This window comes from Xiphophorus maculatus, chromosome 20, assembly GCF_002775205.1.
Source record: "Xiphophorus maculatus strain JP 163 A chromosome 20, X_maculatus-5.0-male, whole genome shotgun sequence".
NCBI lineage: Eukaryota > Metazoa > Chordata > Actinopteri > Cyprinodontiformes > Poeciliidae > Xiphophorus > Xiphophorus maculatus.
The window spans coordinates 5,174,787-5,196,022 of NC_036462.1; the positions used below are offsets into that span (position 1 = coordinate 5,174,787).

General features: G+C 44.5%; 1 protein-coding gene across 1 annotated transcript in view; it reads right to left on the bottom strand.

Moving 5' to 3' along the window:
- Positions 1-389: 389 nt before the first annotated feature.
- LOC102219817 (poly(rC)-binding protein 4-like) overlaps positions 390-21,236 on the bottom strand; it is a 69,473-nt gene continuing 48,626 nt past the window's right edge. The window contains 13 exon segments of the mRNA XM_023325683.1: positions 390-440; positions 443-508; positions 564-713; positions 715-823; positions 4,193-4,362; positions 9,196-9,251; positions 10,916-10,991; positions 11,067-11,108; positions 13,695-13,766; positions 15,181-15,255; positions 17,073-17,201; positions 17,380-17,511; positions 20,148-20,264. Of these exon segments, the coding sequence (XP_023181451.1) occupies positions 390-440; positions 443-508; positions 564-713; positions 715-823; positions 4,193-4,362; positions 9,196-9,251; positions 10,916-10,991; positions 11,067-11,108; positions 13,695-13,766; positions 15,181-15,255; positions 17,073-17,201; positions 17,380-17,511; positions 20,148-20,264 (1,245 nt within the window).

Genomic DNA, 21,236 nt, shown 5'->3' on the forward strand with positions numbered 1-21,236 from the left:
GGACTCGTTGACCCTGAGAGGTAACCGCTGCAGCTACTTGGTGATTGTCAGATTTAAAGGATCCTTCTTGTCATCAGTGAAGATGATCAGCAGGTTCAGCTGGTTTAACTCTGAAACTATGACGACCGTTTTAAATCTGCTACGCTCCGGCGGAACCGGACTCAACGCCACCAAACGATTTCGCTTCACCTTCACTGATCGCTGTTGGCTTCACAGAATCGGTATTATTTTAGATAAATCTGCATGTATCCAATAATCCCACAGTGATCTTTGCTAGCAGTCAGGCGGGAAGAGAGAGATATGGAAACAGGAAGTGACAGAGTTTCAGAGGCCCTGGCAGTTTGAAGAGCAGCCCAGAAGCCACCGCAGAGACGGGCCGTCCTCCTTAATCAGTACGGAGAAAACTTCTGTCTCTCCGGCTTCTTCATCCCATTGGCGGACGGGAGATCTTGGCCGTGTAGGACGCCAGCGCGGCCGCCGCGTGAGCCGGGACGGGAACCGCCGCCGTCTGCATCGAGCTCGGAAGCACCGGCGTGCCGATGGCGGCCGCCGCCGCCGCCGGCTGCTGCTGCGGAGGCGGGAGGGGTGGACAGTGCCAGGTAGGGGATGGATTTCACTCCCAGGAGGCTGGAGAGGGGAAGGGCGTAGGGGGCGCCCAGGATCGGAGCGTGGGGCAGTGCAGCACCCATCGCTGCCGAGGGGGAGGAGGAGGGGAGGAGGACGAGGCGGGGAGGCGGGGGGGGCGGGCTGGGTGAAGCTCATGGTCAGGTCAACGGGAGACGACATGGAGGAGGACTGGGCGGTGGATTTGGCGGTCTCTAAACTGGAGGAAGGAGGTGGAGGAGGGAGGGGGAGGGAGCACAGGGGTCAGGAGGAGGGGGTCGGATGGAGAAGGGTTAGAGGGTCAAATAAAAGACATGTTAAAAAAAACAAGAGTAAAAACTGAATGTGAACCAAAACGGAACCAAACAGGATTTTTTTGGAGAGAAAAATGAAAAACTGACAGAACAGAAAATCAGAAGACAGGTGTGTTTTGCTGGAGGTTGCAACAGATTATTGTAGGGGGTTCGCTGTACGGATGGGGGGTGTGCTGTATAAGTTGGGGTGATGGCTTGGGAGGGGGCTTAGGGAGGAGGAAACAAAACCATCACAGACACGTTAGCACGGCAGCTTCGTCACACATGATGCAGAAACGTTTCACTGAGATAATACCCCGGTTCTGCAGAAATTCACCCTGGAAAAGGAGGAAGGACGGATGAAAAGAGCTTCACACCATCATTCCAACAAACGAACACGGTGGTGTACTCAGTGCTTCAGACTGAGCTCTGGGTTGGGTCTTTGTTCTTGGACAAACAGAACCAAACCGATACCGATAAATTTCAGGAAAAATCGCCTAAGAGTTGGAGCCAAAGTCCATCTGTCCTCCATCTGTCCCCACTTACCAATGACCGCGAGGCGGGTCTACTCTGGACCGGCCGACAGTCCGTCACCAGACAACACAGACACACAGGACCAACAACCATCCACTCACCAACACATCGTGTCTACAGACTGGCTTTGTCCAGAGAAAGCTGGAGTACCTGGAAAGAACCAACATTTAAGAACTTCCAAACTGATTTTTGTCCCAATTTTCTCCTTCCAACAATCTTAAGGACATCCTGATTATCTGGATGGCTCAAAAATAATATTAATAAACGTCTGAAAGACTTTCTGACCTACAAATGGGAAGTTTTTTCTTGGCTGTTGAATTTTGGGTGAAGTCAATCGGAAAGAGAGGCAACAAAAACATGGAGATGAGCTCCTTCCAGTCGGCCATGTTTGTTTCCTCTGAACTCACATTTAGTCGGAGAGGTTTTTAGCAGGATTTCCCGTCTGACATCTGAATTTTGAGGCTGCAGGAGACTCAGCTTGTGAAATTGTGTGCTGACAATTTTGAAATATTTCCGTGTGAATCAGACGTCATCAGACTGATGATGTCAGTATGAGGTCAGCGTGCGAACCGCCGGGTGAAGAACGTTCACCCGTTCACTCGTCTCAACTGACTCAATCTGATTGGAATATATAATAAAAAGTGTCGCCTTCCCTGAGCTGACAGAGTCTGAGCCCCTTCAACGAGGAACAAACTGAGTCTGTTTTAGAGTTTTGTTCTCTTTGTCTCTCTGTCCGTCATGCAGCAGTTATGTTGCATGATGGAAATATTGATGCAAATAAGAACGTAATGTTGTTAATGACAAACCTTGAGCCGTTTTTATCTCTGTTCTATCATCGCTGTAGCTGCATGAGGAGCCATCCTGAAACAGCCGACTAGCTGAGTCAGATTCTCTCCAGCCCTTTCTGTTTGTGTTTTTCTGTATAATAATGTAACATACGGCGCCTTGCTGAAGTTTTTATTCCTCCTGGAACTTTTCAACCTTTTGCTGCTTTTCAGGCTTCAATCACAAAGATCTAAAAGTTTTTATTATTTTGTGAAGAATCAACAACAAGTGGGACACAATCGTGAGGTGGAACGAAATTTATTGGATATTTGAAACTTTTTTAACACATAAAAAACTGCAAAGTGGAGCCTGCAATAATATTCAGCCCCTTTACTTTCAGTGCAGCAAACTCACTCCAGAGGTTTGAGGGAGGATTTCTGGATGATCCAACGTTGTCCTAAATGAGTGATGATGATAAGTAGAACCACCTGTGTGTAATCAAGTCCCCTATAAATGCAGCTGCTCTGATGGTCTCAGGTTGTGTTTAAAGCACAGAGAGCATCATGAAGACCAGGCAGGTCCCAGGTACTGCTGTGGAGAAGTTTAAAGCCAGATTTGGATACAAAAAGATTTCCCAAGATTTAACATCTCAAGGAGCACTGAGCAAGTGATCATGTTGAACTGGAAGGAGTATCAGACCAAATCACCACCAAGACCCCGGCCGTCCCTCTAAACTTCAATCTGGAACAAGGAGAAGAAACGCAGAGAGACGCAGCCAAGAGGCAGATGATCACTCTGGATCTACAGAGATCTACAGCTGAGGTGGGAGAGTCTGTCCATAGGACGACAATCTGTGGTACTCTGCACAAATCTGGCCTTTATAGAAGAGTGGCAAGAAGAAAGACATTTTTCAAAGATATCCATAAAAAATCTGGTTTAAAGTTTGACACCAGCCACCTGGGAGACACCAAACATGGAAGAAGGGGTTCTGGTCAGATGAAACCAGAATAAAACTTTTTGGCCACAATGCAAAACGAAACACAGCTCATCACCCTGAACACACCAGCCCCACTGCCCAACATGGTGGTGGCAGCATCATGGTTTGGGCCTGGTGTTCTTCAGCAGGGACAGGGAAGCTGGATGGAGCCGAATACAGAACCGTTCTGGAGAAAACCTGGCGGAGTCCGAGACTGGGGGGAAGATTTACCTTCCAACAAGACGAAGATCCCAAACATAAAGCAAAACCTACAATGGAACGGTTCACAAATAAACATATCCAGGTGTTAGAATGGCCTAGTCAAAGTCCAGACCTGAATCCAATGCAGAATCTGTGGAAAGAGCTGAAAACTGCTGTTCACAAGTGATCTCCATCCAACCTCACTGAGCGCCAGCTGTTTTAAGGAAGAATTGGCAAAACTGATAGAGACGAAACCAAGGCACTTGCAGCTGTAGTTGCAGCAGAAGGTGGCGCTACAGAGTATTAACCCTAACCCAATAATATTGCACGCCCCACTTTGCAGTTTTTTTGTTAAAAAAAGTTTAAAATATCCAATAAATTTCATTCCACTTCACGATTGTGTCCCACTTGTTGTAGATTCTTGAAGCGGCAAAAGGTTGAAAAGTTCAGGGCCTTGATTCGGCCCCCAGGGAGGATCAGGGCTCTGAACATGTGAACCGTTTACAGAACATATTTCTGTCCGGTTACACTCCGAATGTCACAAAGAGCTTTAGCTCTGGAGGAAACCATCAGGCTGGATTACAGTTCTCAGGTCCTGAATGAACAGTTCAGTTCAGTTTATTAATGAAGAACTAAACAACTGACTGACTCCTCCAAACGGTTCTGTTCGGTTTGGCTCCTGCATTTCCCACTTCATCCCTGATGCTTATTGCTCATTTGGCCACTTGCTGGTTTGAAGTTTTCAGACTGAAGCTGAACTGGTTTTCTGTGAGGACTCCCAGTTGGAGCATCTGAGTGTTTCTGTCCAGCTGATTCTTACCATGAGGTGATTAAATACTGAGCCAGGTTGATGGCGATCGGCGTGCCGGTGATGGTCACATGGCGGTCGCTGCTGCTGTCGATCTGACTGCCGATCTTGATCTGAGCCCCAGACACCTGCCGGATTTCATTTATTTTGGTTCCCTGGCGACCGATGATTGATCCAATCAGCTGTGAGGAAGATCAGACAAAGAAGATGAACATTAAAGGGAAACTGAAGGTGAAATGTTCACAAAAACATTCTGGGATTAGTGGATTTCATTCACAGCACTTCAGCTGTTTTTCTGGTGTTCTGCTCCTCAGTGGAAAGTGAAACAGCAGGTCTAAAAGGTTTAAGCTCCTCCCACCATCCAATACACCTGAACTAAAGCAGGAATCAGTTTGTGGTTGTTGGTTCCTGCAGAGAGACGATCAGATTCACCTTCAGACCAAACTAGCAGCTTCCTCTCAGTGAGTCCAGCTGCAGGACAGAAAAGTGGAAACCTCCAACTCTGCTGCTTCAAGCTGCTCACACTGGAGGTGAGTTGGACCAAGAACACTCAGAGACACTTTGAGGGAAGTTAGTAGAGGAGGGAGGGAGCCGTGACTGACTGGACCTTCTGTGTTTTCAGCTTCACTCAGAGACAAAATGGCTTCCAGATCAGAGGAGGATCTCTGCTGTCCGATCTGTCAGGACGTCTTTATAGATCCGGTTGTTCTGTCATGTAGCCACAGCTTCTGTAAGGAATGTCTGAAGAACTGGTGGAGAGAGAACCGGAAGCAAGAAAAGGTCTTCGAAGTTGAATCCACCCTGTAATCTGGTTCTGAAGAGTCTGAATCATTCCTGCAGCAGAGAAACCAAAATGTTTCAGAAAGTCTCTGCAGTCTGGACTTTGAGAAACTCAAACTCTTCTGTCTGAATCATCAGCAGCCAGTTTGTTCTGTCTGCAGAGATTCAACCACAGATTCAGACCCATCGATGAAGCTGCTCAGGATCACAGAGAGAATCTGAAAACATTTCTGGAGCCTTTAAAGAAGAAACTGGAGCTGAAGAAGAAAGTTAAAGAGGAGTTTGATCAGACAGCAGAACACAGGAAGGTCCAGGCCCGACACACAGAGAGGCAGATTGTTGAGCAGTTTCAGAAGCTTCATCAGTTTCTAGCAGAGGAAGAGGAGGCCAGGCTGGCTGCACTGAGGGAGGAAGAGGAGCAGAAGAGAGGGATGATGAAGGAGAAGATGGAGGCTCTGAGCAGAGAGATAGCAGCTCTTTCAGACACAGTCAGAGCCACAGAGGAGGAGCTGAGAGCTGAAGACGTCTCATTCCTGCACAACTACAAGGCTGCAGTGGAAAGAGTCCAGCGCTGCCCCCTGCTGGAGGATCCACAGCTGCCCTCAGGAGCTCTGATAGACCAGGCCAAACATCTGGGCAACCTGGCCTTCAACATCTGGAGCAACATGAAGAACATGGTGACCTACACTCCTCTGGTTCTGGACCCAAACACGGCTGGGTCAAGACTCTTCCTGTCTGACGATTTGACCAGTTTGACTTTAGGAGATGAACAGCAGCTTCCTGATAATCCAGGCAGGTTTAAGTCATGCCGTTCTGTTCTGAGCTCTGAGGGTTTTAACTCAGGGAACCACAGCTGGGATGTTGATGTTGGACACAGTGAAGACTGGATGCTTGGTGTGATAGAAGAGTCTGTTCAGAGGAAGGGAAAATACAGTCTGTTGGTGGTTTTAGGTTTATATGAAGGTAAATGGACCTTACCAAGCTCCGCCCACAACCGACCCACGTGACCTCAAGTCTCACAAGCAAAGCCTGGCAGCGCCTTGTTTTTATGTAAACATGACTGATTAGTGAATCATTTCTACCGGATTTTCACAATATATCAGCTACTAAATGGACAGAGGAACTAACAAGTTCATGTCATCATCTGGGAGGAGGTTACTGGTTTCTCAGTCACAAGCTGGTTGCAAACCTGAGGCCAGCAGGTGTCAGTCAGTTATGGTAGATCTGACCTTTGACCTCAATATGAGAAGCTACAGACTGATAGGAGGAACCAAAGAGCTCTGTAAAGGTAAAGGCAAATCTTCTGAAGTTGGGATATAATTAATTTAATTTCACATAATTACCGCGGTAGAAGCCATTTGTTTGTTAAAATTTTATGAATTATATTTGTTCTATTTGATGTTTGTTGTGAATGACGTAAACTCACAAACGAACGAGGTAATTAGTCCAACGTTTAGAAACTACAGCGGCTGTAATGAGCCACAGCAAAGGGAAACAAAGGTAAAATAACCTGAACAGGTGATCAACTCAAAACCACTCCTACCTGTTTACTCTCTCTCTCTCTCTTTGTAGTTTAAGCACACCTGTTACCGTGGCAACCGCCTGCGCCCCGTAAGACGAGCAAAGATTATGTTAAAAACAACATTCAGTCCGTTATGATATCAAGTTTCCAGGCTTGATATTTATTTATCGATTATTAATCAGCGCTTCCCTGAACACAGCGATGGTTGACTGACTAGCTGTACTTGGTGCTAACGTGGCTAACACGAGTAACAGTTTAGTCCAAAGCCTTTTCTGCTAAAATAAAATCTTTAGTGTATGTCAGATACAGACACATTGCATATTGATCTGTTTAGCTAACGTCAGACTGTGTAGCAGACAGGCTTCAAGGTGTAGAAGTTGTATCAGTTCTGCCTTTATGCTGCACTTAGCTAACGGGAAGCTAAGTGTGTTTGTGAGACGGCCACGCACGTGACCACGTAGAATGGGCATCAGCCAATGAAAAGCGGCTCCTCAGGTAAGGTCCAGGCTCAGCAGGGTCTCCACCTGCTGCTCCCACAGATCCATCAGTCCAGTAAAAGATCCAGAGGATCCGAGTGAATCTGGACTGGGACGGAGGGAAGCTGTCATTGCATAATTTTATTGGTTTTCTTCTTATTTGTTCAGTTTTAGTTTAACTTTAGTTACTTTAGTAGTTTGTTAGTTTTCAGGATCCTTCAATGTTTTACTCAGCAGTTCAGTGGAGAGTTAGTAGCTTAGTGAGTTTGATGATTAAAGTATTTACCTGTAAACTTTAATTATTTTTGTTAATAAATTTGTATGTTTTAAAGAGACGTTGTTTTTATTCCTTACATGTTTTGCTGTTTGAAAACACCAAAGCAGATTTATTCGTTCATCTATTGTTATTTTAAAACCTTTAAGGTGTTAAAACCTATTTTAAAATCTGAGTATTTTCAGGACGGTTCTCATAAACAATAACTGAAATGTCTGGCTGTTACTTTATGTTATTCCGACTTAATTTTGACCTAAATTACTAATTGTGCTAATAATTGCCTTTTGCATTTATGAATAGTTATTAGTGGCCAAACCAGACATTTAGTTGGACAACATACCAATAGAATCACATCACATAGACATTTAAATCGAGATCAATTAGATTCAGTTGCTTGGTTCAGTCTGATGCAGCAATCCCTCTTCCTGAGGAAGCATGTGGAAACAGTGGGAAGGAAACACTCCATCATGAGGTAAAATGAATCTTTTTTAAAAAGTGGAAGGTTTTCTTTCTGGGATTATTTTCAAAATAACATATCTAAACTTTGATAAGCAAGTTTGTCAAAACAAATAATGAATTAATCCCATTTTGAGCTGGATGGTGAAAACAGGTTTTCCTACCAAAGTGATATTCTGAAGGACAAAACCTCCTTTGCATCCTGACAAAACGAATTGCTGTGACGTTGTTTGGTATTTTGTCGGGTTTGATAGAAACATTAAAAAACACACAGGAGACAGTTTCTGTCTCCTGAAACCAAAGCAGTTCCACCCAACAGCGCCCCCTGCTGGCGTTAAATAGAACCAGCTGTGACTTCGGAGGAACCGGCTTCACAGACAGGGAGGGGAAACCGAGCAGAGGCTTCAGCCTGGCTGCCGGTTCTCCTCTGAGGTCTGGATGAAATCAGCCTAAAGCAGACGAGGCAGAAAACGCCGGCGGCTATTTTTGGCGACTCCCTGCTGCCCCTGTAATTTAGGAAGGTTTAGTGAAGGAGAAAGAGACGGAGGGCTGTTGCTAAAGCGCTAACTGGGAGCTAAAGGACGTCATTAAGCTGCTCTGCTCGGCCCTGATCACTAGCTCACAATCAAACCTATCACACACTTTCATGCACGGGAGCTTAAAGCTCTCTGCTCCCTGTTACTCTCAACCGGAGACATTTTCTCACGTGTAAGCAGGTCTGCACACTGGATGTTTCACTGCAGGAAACGATCCTTTAAAGGTGGAGATTATCCCTTCAGAGGGAAAACGCTGTGGAAGAATGACCTCTGAAACATCCAGGCTTATGCACATCTGTAGGAACGCATGCTAGCTTACCGGAGTCCGTACGCAGATTAGCTGCCCTCCTCTGGAGTTTTAACTCAGGCGGATAATAAAAGAGACAAATATGAGACAGATGATAATTTAAACTCTCGTTTAAAACGGAGCAGAACTTCTGGTCCAACATCACTTCAGTTTTCAAACTTATGTCAGCGTCTGAAGATGAGGCTTAGAAATGTTCAGATTAGCTGAAGTTATTAATAAAATGACAGATTTCTGTTGCTCTGCAACTGGATTTACAAAATACAAAATTAAGGAATTTGTTTTTGTTATTTTGTTGCTCAGACAGAAATAATCTGTTTAGTTATTTGGTGAATCATAAAACTGATCAATTATATTATTTGGCACTCAATAAAACACGACATTGACGCTGTAATAAATCTGATCATATGCAGCATCCAGCTGTTATTTAAGGATGTTCTTTAAAATTAAAACGTTATGTTTCATGCAGTTTGCTGTATTTTTAAACCTGCTTCACATAAAGTTCAGGACAAACTGAAGCGTTCAGGTGTGTGTGATCATAAACACAACGCCAGGTCAGAAAGACATCAGCAAGGAGGAGAAGTGAATTCTGCTTTCTGGAGAAACGGAGGAGGAGGAGGAGGAGGAGGAGGAGGAGGAGCCCACCTGAGCCGGACGTTTTACTCACATCGTTCGGAATGAGGAGCTCCTGAGACGTGGTTTGGGAATTCGCTTCCACCGCTCCTGGGGAACAGAAAGAGACGGATCAGAGAGAACCATCCGGAACAGCAGAAGTTCTGGAATCAGAGCAGGAAAACCCAGAACTCCTCCTGAATCCAGCGTGGCGGCTCCGCGGGCCGTGTTCAGAACCGCTGAGGCAGCAGGGCCGTAACCATAGCAACTGCCTCCTGATCAGTGGAAACATCAAAACCTGATTTAAGTTTGTGAATCTGCTCTGAACAGATTTATTCTGTTTGCTTTGGTTTTCGAAGCAGCGCTGGATGTTCTGCTGATCCTCAGATCTGATCACATTTTATGAAACATGACCAGATGGAGGTTTGTTTCTGGAAATAGAAAATAAAAACAGTTGTTTTTGCTCTCTTCTCCTGTCTGCCGTCTCTCTCTTTATGTTTTGACTTCTTCCATCTTTCTCCGTTCTGTTTCCGTCTCTTTTTCCCCAAACGTTTCTCATCCCTTGTCTGAGTCTGAGCTGTTCTTTATCTGCAGCAGAACATCATCACAGATCTGCATCTTTCATCATTTATTCAAACACCTCAGTGCTTCAGAAGCAGCTGAGCATCTGCATGGATTTATGAATCGTCTGTTTGTTCTGTCACACATTTGATTTCCAGCTCGGTTCCCCAGAAACAGCGTGAATCCTCATGAAGTGGACAGAAACCCGAAGCCATCGGCTGACATGAGAGAGGAGCTCGACAGTCGGACCGTCGGCCCAGCTGGAGGCTTCTGATCAAAGCTCTCACACACAGATTAGTATTCAGAGCATTCAGAGATTACACAACAGTGAAATTATTCTCCCGCAGAGAGCATGAGGGGAACAGGAAGGAGTGAGATGAACTTTGGGTTTTTTCCACCTGATGGTTCAGTGGACTCGCTTAGATTGGAACCAGAACTCCATCCTCTGCTCCACCTCCAGCTGCTGTGGTTCTGACCCAAACCAACCTGTTCCCCTCCTGGCCTGTGGGGGCACTGCACCAAGAACCACTGAAGGAAACGACACTGAAGACGCTGAGAGCAACTTCCTTCTTCACCAGATGGAAACAAGATGGAGGCGTCAGATTTTAGCGGTTGGAGGATTTCTGTTTAGTCTTTGGCTGAAGACAAGGAGCCATTTCTGCTGCTAGCGCTAGGCTAGCATGTTAGCTTTGGCTGTATTTACCCAGAATGCCCTGTGCTGTAGTCCACTTCCTGCTGGTGGAGCGCTGCTTGGCGTTCACATATGCAAATCCAGACCAAAATTTGGAGGACCAGAGTTAGCTTAGCATTCACACCTCACCAACCAAACCGGACTTTCAAGACAAACGGACTGGAGCCGGATTAAAGCAAACTGAACATGGCTGGTGAGAATGAACAATTATTAATTAGTCAAACGGAGGTTCTAAAACAGAAAAAAGGAGGAAAATGTTCCTTAATCCCAAATAAAACCTGGTTTGTTCTAAAATGTTTTGGGGATTTTCAGTCCGGATTTTGAACTCCATCAGATTTTCACCTGCTTATATTATTCTGCTTTCAGTTTTTCACCGCTTTTCTGCTTTCCCATAAGGAATGTTAACTTTAGCGCCACCTGCTGACAGTTTCAACTCATAAAAGCAAGACTTTGAGGGAAAATAAGCGGTGGTTGCATAACAGCATCAAATGGAAAGCAGACAGAGTGCTGTTCCTGTACGTACCGGACAGGACGGTGGCCGCCTGGCTGATGGACGCCAGGCCCTGCTGCTGCATGGACAGCTGCTGCAGCTTCACTAACTGACAGACAAACAGAGAGCAGAAGCCGTGAGATGATGGAGCTGAGCGGGAATCGCTCCCAGAAACGGGTTTTACCTCTGAATGTGGAATGCCGTAGTGGCTCTGAACCGCGTACGTCTGAAACAGAAGGAACAGAAAGCAGAGATCATCAGGTTGACCTCTAGAGAGAGAGAGACCCTGTCCTCTACGGAGGGCAGAGAGAGAGACCCTGTCCTCTACGGAGGACAGACGGCGAGACCCTGTCCTCTACGGAGGGCAGAGAGAGAGACCCTGTCCTCTACGGAGGACAGACGGCGAGACCCTGTCCTCTACGGAGGGCAGAGAGAGAGACCCTGTCCTCTACGGAGGACAGAGAGAGAGACCCTGTCCTCTACGGAGGACAGAGAGAGAGACCCTGTCCTCTACGGAGACGGGACATGTCCACTTTTACATTAACAGAAATCCAGATTACAGCAGCGGAAGTGGCTGAGCTGGTTTTACTGGAACCAGTAAAGAAGCAGCTCTAAAGCCAGTGAGGCACATGAAGCACTGGAAGAAAAAAACAAAAAGTTTCTGTGTTTAGTTCTGCATAGTGCCCCCTACTGGCAACACTTTATACACAGTGTAAAAAATTAGTTAAGGTTTTTTCTATTTGTTTAATTTTTTTGGTTGCAATATTTGGCACATTAGTTACTTAATCAAACCACGTATTTCTACATTTCATACACTGCCAATTTTGACAGGAGCAGTCCTCCATATATATATATATATGTACATACTGTATATACAGTATATATACAATTTTAAATAAAAAATTATTGTCCTTCCAATATTTTTTACTCAACATTTTAGTCACAGAATAGTTTTCACATCTGAGCTGAAAAATGCAGAATGATGTGAATAAAACCCAGAAGAATCCAGAACCGGTTCAGAAACATTTCAGAACATTTCTGCTGCGGTTTCCTCCTCCACCGGCGCCGACCCGCCACCTTCCTGCTGCTGAGCCGCAATTAGCTCCAGTCCTGTTGTTTTCACTGACAACCGGCCTCAGTGGTTGTCACACACACACACACACACACACACACACACACACACACACACACACACACACACACACACACACACACACACACACACACACACACACGCTGTGTGGCTAAATGCGGCTGCTGCATTCAGAGCTGTCAGAGTAATCGGTCCACCTGTCCTCTCCGTATCCGGTACCGGACTGTTCTGAGTAACTGGACCTTCAGTTTGTCTCTGACATCAAGAACGGATCAGAACCGGATCCGGTTCTGACAGAAAGCTGATTCTGATGGAGTGATCTCATCAGGTGGGAGCAAAAGTAAGGGAGCGGGTCTGTTGTCCACCTGCGGGGGGCGCTGCAGCGCCGCGTTTACGGCCTTCCGTTCGTTCAAGTTGTGAGTGGGAGGAGGAACTGGATCAGAACCAATCTCAGGGAAAGAAGGCGTGACTTCAGAAATCTGAACCGGGTTCTGCCTCTGAGATCAGGTGAGATCAGAACCGCAGCTGATCCACAACCAGCCGGACTCAGCTGGGCTGGTTCTGGTTCTGATCCGGACTGGCAGAGCGGTTCTGAGGACATTAATCATCAGAAAAAGAAAGATGTGGACGGTTCGTCATAAATTAATCATTACTGAGAAATGAAAGTTAAGCCTCTGGTTCTGATCCGAGCCCGTCTGGAGCAGCAGAACCAGGAGTCTCAACAACCACAGAGATGATTCTGTTTTCAGTTCATCATAAATCATCATTCACATTTCAAACAGCTGATCTGACTCCAGGTAACGTTTTGGAGCGCGCTCAGATCGAACGCAGCCCGCTCTCACATAAACGACCGTTTCAAAGATGGCCGACGAAGAGCGAGGCAGGAGGAGGAGGAGGAGGAGGAAGGTGTGCATCTTTAATGAAGGCAGCAGAAAAGCTTCAGATCGTTTCTGACAAACGCTGCCAGGAGGAAGATGAGATCTGAACCTCGGACCGAACATCTGACGGTTCGATTCTGCAGAACTTCAAGACAAAATACAGAAAAATAAACTGAAGTTCCAGATGGAAATTAACTGTAACCGAATGTTTATTTCTAGCTTTCTATTCTATTTTTTTACACTAATTGCATAAAAAATTGGTAGATTCTGCAGATTTTTGTCTTATTTAATCACTGAAGCCTTTTTAATAAAAACAACAGAAATACATTGAAAGATGTAAATGAATAAATAATTTATCTCCTTTTCCAAGTGAGAAATGTTCTGTCTCCTGGTTCTGGTTCTGCTGGAGGTTTCTTCTTGTAAAAGGGAAGTTTTTCCTCTCCGCTGTCGCCACATGCATCCTCATTATGGGGGTAAATTAACGACCTTCTGCTGAGTTTCCTGACATGAAACCTTTTTAAACTCAACTTGACTGTAATAATTTATAACTGTAACTAGAATGGATGGAACTGAGTTTGGATCCGTCTGCATGAGGCGACATTAACTGGGAATCAACGCCATAAACAAACTGAATAAATTCAAATTAAACTGAAGTTCATATGGGTCCAATAGACTGTTTCATTGAAAACCGTTTAATTCACATGTAAATGTGATTAAACATTATCAGAAACATTTATTTCATGGTTTATTTAACCAACCAGAAAAGATCCTGATCCTGATCCTGAGTCAGAACACAGTCGTGTTCGGGTCAAAGGTCGGCCGCTGGGCTCTGATGACTCACCTGCTGCAGGTCCAATCCGCCCTGAGCCATGGAGAACAGCGGGTGAGATCCGAAGTCCGAGGCCTCGAACACCTAGAACCGGGATGGAACAGAACCAGCGCTGCAGTTAGAGGTGCTGAGGCTGACCCGAGTTCTGCAGCAGCTTCACGCTTCCTGCCGACCCATCGGAGCCGAGATCGGGTCAAAGAAGTTCTACAAAAACTTCAGAAACTTTCAGCTTCACAAGCGACTTTCTCTGAGACGCTCAGATGGTCCAAAGTCAAGAAATTCATGTTTCAGAACCGGACAAAAAGTTGGATTAAAAACTTCTCAGCAGCAACGAGGAAAATGTAAAATAAATCAAATCTCAACTTTTTTTTTTTATTCTCAGATATTTCATTCTGAAATGATTAATTTTGTTTCTAACTAAGCGTAGAGAACATCTCACTTTTTATTTCCGTTTGATATTCAAACTGATTTCCTGTTTGTTTCTGTAACTTTGTAATAAAACAGTTTCCAGGTGGAAACAGTAAAATATGAAACAGATAATCTGTGAAAACCTCAATAGAGGAAATTAATTTTTTTTTTACAGATTATCTGTCGCATATTGAACAGTTTCCACATGGAGACAGTTTTAATAAAAACGTAAAAACATATTTTTATAAACATTACAGACTGCAGCTTTAATCAAGAAGCAGAGAGTTTCTTCTTGGTTAATGTTCATAATTAAAAGTTGTTTATTTATTTATTGTTATATTTAATGACGCTGTAGATGATTTTCTTTCTTTCCTCAGATGTTTTACTGACTCCATCCTAAAATGTTCCCTGTTTTCTACAGACGTCAACAGAAAGATGCAGATCATTTACTGATCTCCATTTATGGATTATCTATCGCTGGTATTAACTTTGACTTTTCTTCTTTTGGATTTTCACATCTAAAGATGTAAACTTGTACATCTTTAGATCAATAATCAATCAGCACCAATTATGAACTGGATCTGACTGGATTGAATTATAATCACCTGAAATGTGATGATATGAATGGTTGGATTGGAATAAGTTTGACTGATTGCAGCTGAATTTGAACCAAACTGGATTCTAGATAAAAGGAAATAATCTGAACTAAATATTAGAGTTGATTTAAAGAGCCAGCTTCCTTCACTAGGAATCATGGATCAGAACCGGGCCTCAGGTCTTGCAAAAAGAGGAACTTTTTTTTTTTAATGAAATGCAAATCATCAGTCAAATTGTTCTGATTTTACACCCTGAAGAAATAAACCAATAAATAAATTAGAAATAAACCAATAAATACATTAGAAATAAACCAATAAATACATTAGAAATAAACCAATAAATAAATTAGAAATAAACCAATAAATAAATTAGAAATGTGGCAAAGTATTTAATAATTTTATGTTTTCGGCAGATTCCTGAATTCATCTGAAAGTCGACTGAACATTTTTTGATCCAGAAGCAGAAACAGAAAAAGCCTCGTTTTCGTCCTCACCTGGTTTCCTGCCAGCAGCACCGTTCCTGGACTTGGACTAGGCCGGTATGGAATGGTTGCTCCTTTCGGTGGAGACTGCAGAGGGAAACAAACAGATGAGCAGAGAAGAATCTTGTTAGAACAAGAAACTTTTACGTTACGAGATGCAAAACTTATTAAAATGAAGAAGTTTCTTGTTATCATGAGATCCTTGTTAAAAGGCACAACTAGCTCATTAAAACTTTCCGTTTCTCACCCTGTTTCTTCCAGATGATATTCAATTCTTGATGTTTTACTTCTACAACTTTTATCGTTTAAAAGAGAAAATGTTTTGGTTTTAATGAGATATAAATCTCATTATAATGAATTTTCAAAATTTTGTTAAAATCAGAAATGTTTTTTGTTGAGCTCTGCTCCTGAATTTAATTCTAAGCTCTGGCAGTAAAAGACTTCCGTAGATTTCTTTAGTTGTTTACCCTTCAAATCAATAAATGACATTAAAATGTTTTTTCCTGGGCTGAAAATGGCAGCGATAACGTTCCGTATCTGAGAGGTAGAACTGAAAGGATGAAAGAAGGGACGGCTTTTAGGAAGAATCAAATCCAGCTGAGCTCAGCGTTTTCCTGCCGTCTCTCCTCCCAGATCCCGACGCTGGGAATACCAATGAGCTTCCGGAGTCTTTCCCTGTTTCCAGCTGAACGCTGTGAGATGAAAGTCAGAGTTTCAGCGTTTCCCCCCTGCAGCTGCGCGTTGTAATGAGCTTCAGCTCGGCTGTCAGCTCGAAGGTTTCTGCTCCTTCACTGTGTTATTTTTGACCACAAAAAGCCTCCGTAGCTGACCTGCTCCGCAGCAAAGAGCAGAGACGCACAGAGCGGCTGGATGATTCTCCTCCAGCAGAAAAACACGTTTCACCTGCTGGGTAATTCAGAAACGTCTGCAGCATCGAAGCTCACAAGGAAATGAAATCAATTCAAACTAATCACATTTCTCTGATCTCAGCTGATCCAGACTGAAAAACCATTTTGCTCTTCCAGGTTTATGAACTTCTGTTCTTCCTGCTGAGTCTCTTTTCTGCCTTTAAATATAAATAAACTTGACTTTGTGCCACCGGTGGCAACATCCTCTAGCCTCCTCTACGTCCTGAAGTTTCTCCTCCTCTTCTAAAGCATAAAAACAAGAAATACTTGAATCCCAGTGATTGAATTAATCACCAGGATCTAAAGAATAAGGTCTGTGAATTTCTTAATGTTCATTAGAGATTTTTAAAAACAAAACATGAACCGAGCTAACAGCAGGAATCCAACTGCAGAAAAGAAACAAATTCCTCAATTAATTTGGAAAAAATTGAAATAAATGTGAAAACAATAAGCCACATTTCCCTCCAGTTGTCATGTGACCTTTGAGCAAACTTTTAAAATGTTGCAAAAAAAAAAACAACAAAAAAAGAAGAGAGTTAGTCGTGTTTCCATCTACAGGTTTGGAGAAAATCAACCAGGCTGCAAAACTTAGGTGATTTCATCAGATGTTAAAAATGGCTGCAATAAACAGGAAGTGATGGATGAAAACTAGCTTGGAGCACAGAACGCTGAGAGTCCGCCAACCTGCTGGGGTTCGGACTTCCACATAGTTTGGTGCCTCTGGTAAGGCACAGAGCCGCCAGAGGATAAGACAGTTTGTCACACGTTTCCCTTTAGTGCATTAACTCTTTCAGGAAATTCAAAAACCACCTCAAGCGAGCATAAAAACTTAGTTTGAATGTTGCATCTGTCTCTTCTGATGCGATACTCTGTAATCTCAGTGATCGACCCTTGACCTTGACCCACCAGTCATCCCTGAATCAGAAATGATTTTATGAATGATTTTGTCTCCTGGTCCCATCAGGATGATGATGGAGCCTCAGGATGAAAACGTACCTCCAGGATTACCGTGCAGATCAGCTTCACACACTGGATGATGGCATCCTGCCCTCCGGATATCGTCACCTCTCTCTCCGTGGAGTTGGGGAGAAGGTCGCCGGCCACCTGAACCTGCGCACCTGTTGTCTACACACACACACACACAAAACATGATTCACCTGGCTAGAACTTAGCACCAAGATTGACTGTGTGAACGTAGCCTGTCAATATTTCTGAATATGCCATCCTAGACCACCAGGTGGCGCTGTGTTTGTCTCACCTGTTCCTCCTGACATAAGCCTGCCTCTGATTGGTCCAGACTCACCTCTCTGATCTCCTTGATCTTTGACCCTCCTTTGCCAATGAGCGAGCCGCACTGGCTGGCCGGGATGACGAGCCGCAGCGTGACCGGAGGTTTGCTGGTCACCGTGCCGTTAGCTACCAGCGCCGCCAGGTCCTGAGGACAGACAAGAAGTCCGTCCATCAGCCCACCAGACATGGACCTGGTCACCTCTGACCTTTAACCTGCTTCCTTTGGCTAAAGGTCAGTCAGAGGTTCATGTTCATCTGGTAAAATCAGAGCTTGTGTTCAGTAAAAACCTCCAGACTGAAAGAACCTTAAAGTTTTCCAGGCTGGTATTAAGTCAAAGCACGAAATGCTGACGGAGTTAAAGCGTGATCAATAATAAAAAAATTATGCAATGAAAGGAGATCAAAGACAAAGAGGAATTTAACTTAATGCAGAAACAAAGGGCAGAAGTTGAAATTTATCAGCAGATTAGGGAACAAAATTGAGAAAAACTTCCTTCAGGATCGGTTGAAACAGTCCGATTGGATCAGGAGGAATCCAGATTTTCCTGAATGTCGTTCCAGTTTAACAGGAAACCAGTTCAGCACAGAGACTGGGACCCATGGAAAGTTTATTCTGATCACGTTGTTCTGGCTGGCCCAGACCACGCAGCGCCGCCGTTTTTACTCCGCCTCCATTTCATTGATTGGGCCAATCGCATTAAGAGCTGCAGATCCGGGCCGTTATTTATTACCCACTTAATTAAAGAAAGAGGCCGGACCGGACAGGAGGCGGGGGCAGATAAATTAAAACCCAGCGAACGACAGAAGTTCTGCTGATTAAAAAACGAGTAAATTTAGAACCAGGGATCATTTAGAGGTGAAGACGAGACGGAGGAGAGGAGAGAAAAATAACTTTCATGCTTTTAGTTCATGTTGGCAAAGAAATCCTGAAGTCCACAGAACCAGACGGAACCAGCCAGAACCAGTTAGAACCTGCACTGGGAGCTGGCAGCTCCATCAGAACCAATTTTTCTGGACCGAACCCACTGGGTCGGAGGAGGGAGAAACAGCAGCCATGTTGATGACATCACTGACAGGAAGGAAATCCACAGCTGATTTTAGAGGTGAGATCAGCTGAGACACTCATCCATCCATCCATCATCCATCCATCCATCCATCCATCCATCATCCATCCATCCATCCATCCATCCATCCATCCATCCATCCATCCATCCATCATCCATCCATCCATCCATCCATCCATCCATCCATCCATCCATCCATCATCCATCCATCCATCCATCCATCCATCCATCATCCATCCATCCATCCATCCATCCATCCATCCATCCATCCATCCATCATCCACCCATCCATCCATCCATCCATCCATCCATCCATCCATCCATCCATCATCCATCCATCCATCCATCCATCCATCCATCCATCCATCCATCCATCCTGCAGCTCTCTGCTGTTCTCCAGACGTTCTGAACGTTTTCCTCTGGATGTTGGCTGCTTTAGTTTCTGCTCCATCTCTGAGGTTAAACTCAGCTCACCCTGCTGCAGCTCACCCTGCTGCAGCTCACCCTGCTGCTGCTCATCCTGCTGCAGCTCACCCTGCTGCAGCTCACCCTGCTGCTGCTCATCCTGCTGCAGCTCACCCTGCTGCAGCTCACCCTGCTGGATAACATATCTTATCATGGAGAACTCAGTGTGACATCACAATTCTTCATTTTCAGGGTTAAAAGTCATAATCAGCAGGCAGAGATCAGCTGAGGGATGCAGAGGCTCTGAGGAGAAATCAGGAAAACTTCACTCTCACACCTTTAATCCCCTGATCACTCTCACACCTTGTCTTTATAATCTCTCCATTTTCCTCTCATTAACTTTTCATAACAGCTGATCTTTCTTCCTCTTCATCGTCCGTCTCTCTCTTCTTCTTAAGTCCCAGCTGCCGCCTGCTCAGCGTTCTATGAAGCTCTCCGCATCGATCCTCCGCTCTCACTTCATCTTATTCACACCCATCAGCAGCTCTCAGATGATTCTGCACCCAGCAACACGGTTCTGGACCAGGTTCTGACCCGCTGCATTTAAAATCATCTCAAACAGAACCCCTAACGACAGAAGAGTCATTTTATGAAGCATTTCTCAACTAATTCCAGCTAAAATCAGCCGTTTCATAGCAATATTGTTAGCTAAAACTGTCTAGAGCTAATGATGTTACCCTGAGCTAACATCATTAGCTCTAGTTAATGATCTTAGCTCCTGCTAATGGCATTAGCTATAGCGTCATTGGCCCAGTATGCAGTGCGCAGGTAATAAAATGTCAACTTCCATAGGTGAAAAATAAAATATACAGTCTTTGAAGCAATTATGAGTTTTTATATTTCACAAACAAAAACTTTAAAGCTAACGGAGAAAATGATAACATATTCAACTAGTCATGGATGACTTTAATACTTTTGGAAGGTGCTGTAACTAAATAAATAATAAAATCTTATTTTTATGTTTGTAGGTTTTCATATCCTTATGGGAACCTATTTCTGTCTACAGTGTGGGGTTATGGGGACCATTGTTCCTTGTGGGGACATTTTCTTGGTCCCCATGAGGGAAATTGTTGTTTTTGGGTTAGTGGTTAGGTCTGTGATGGTTAGGGTTAGGGTAAAGGTTGAGGTAGGAGTTAGGCTGTAGAAATTAATGGAAGTCAATGTGAAGTCCCCACAATTGATGAAAACACAACTGTGTGCGTATGCGTGGGCGTGCGTGTGTGTGTGTGTGTGTGTGTGTGTGTGTGTGTACCTCCTCCAGTTTGAAGGTGATCATGGTGAAAGCTCGGAACACGCAGTCTGTCGGACCGGTGATGGTGATGATCCTCTCCGGACAGGAACCCTCAGAGATGTTGATCCTGGCGCCGCTCTGTCGGGTCGAGAAGAGATGGAGAGAAACGGGGAGGGGCAGGGGAGGAGTAACAAGGAGGGGATTTTTTGTTTTTGGGAATTAGGGAGGACAAAGAACAGGGAGGTCAGGGAGGAGAGACAGGAGATGATGATAGTTATGCAAGGAAAAGGAATCACAGAACAGGAGCAGGATGGATGGATGGATGGATGGATGGATGGATGTTAATGGATACATGGAAGAGAGAAAAATAACATTAGTGGGAGGAAGGGAAATACGAGAAGTCAGAGGAGAAGCGTTACTTCTTCCTCACTACCTAAGAGACGTTGCTCCATCGTAAAGGAGCAGAGAGGGACTGGAAGGAGGGAGGGAGGAAAGGAAGAGAGGAATGAAGGAGGGAGGAATCATTCAGGAAGATTTAAATGATGGCAGATGGACAAAGATATGATTCAGTCCCAGGAAAGGGAGAGAAGAGATTTATTGACGGAAGAGGAGAAGGAAGAAGGGATGGAAGTAGGAAGGAAGGAGTGAGGAAAAGGATCAGGAGGAGAGGAGAGAGAGAAGGCAGTGCAAACATTTGAGGAGAAATAAGAGAAGATATAGAAAAGGTGCAGAAACAATCGTATGGAGGAGGATGGAGGAGCTGAGGAGGGAAATTATAGATAAACAGAATGGATTAAAGTTCAGGAGAGGATTACACCAACGGGTCCCCTTCGATCAAGTTCTGGTTCGGCTCGGTCAGGAAACCCAACACACACTGGCCTGAAGGAACCAAACTTTGGTTCGGTGTGTGAATAAAGAAACCATTTCTTTATGGTTTCTTTACCCGACCCATAAAGAAACCAAACAAACACCGACCCAAAGAAACCAAACACACACCGACCCAAAGAAACCAAACACACACCGACCCAAAGAAACCAAACACACACCGACCCAAAGAAACCAAACACACACCGACCCAAAGAAACCAAACACACACCGACCCAAAGAAAC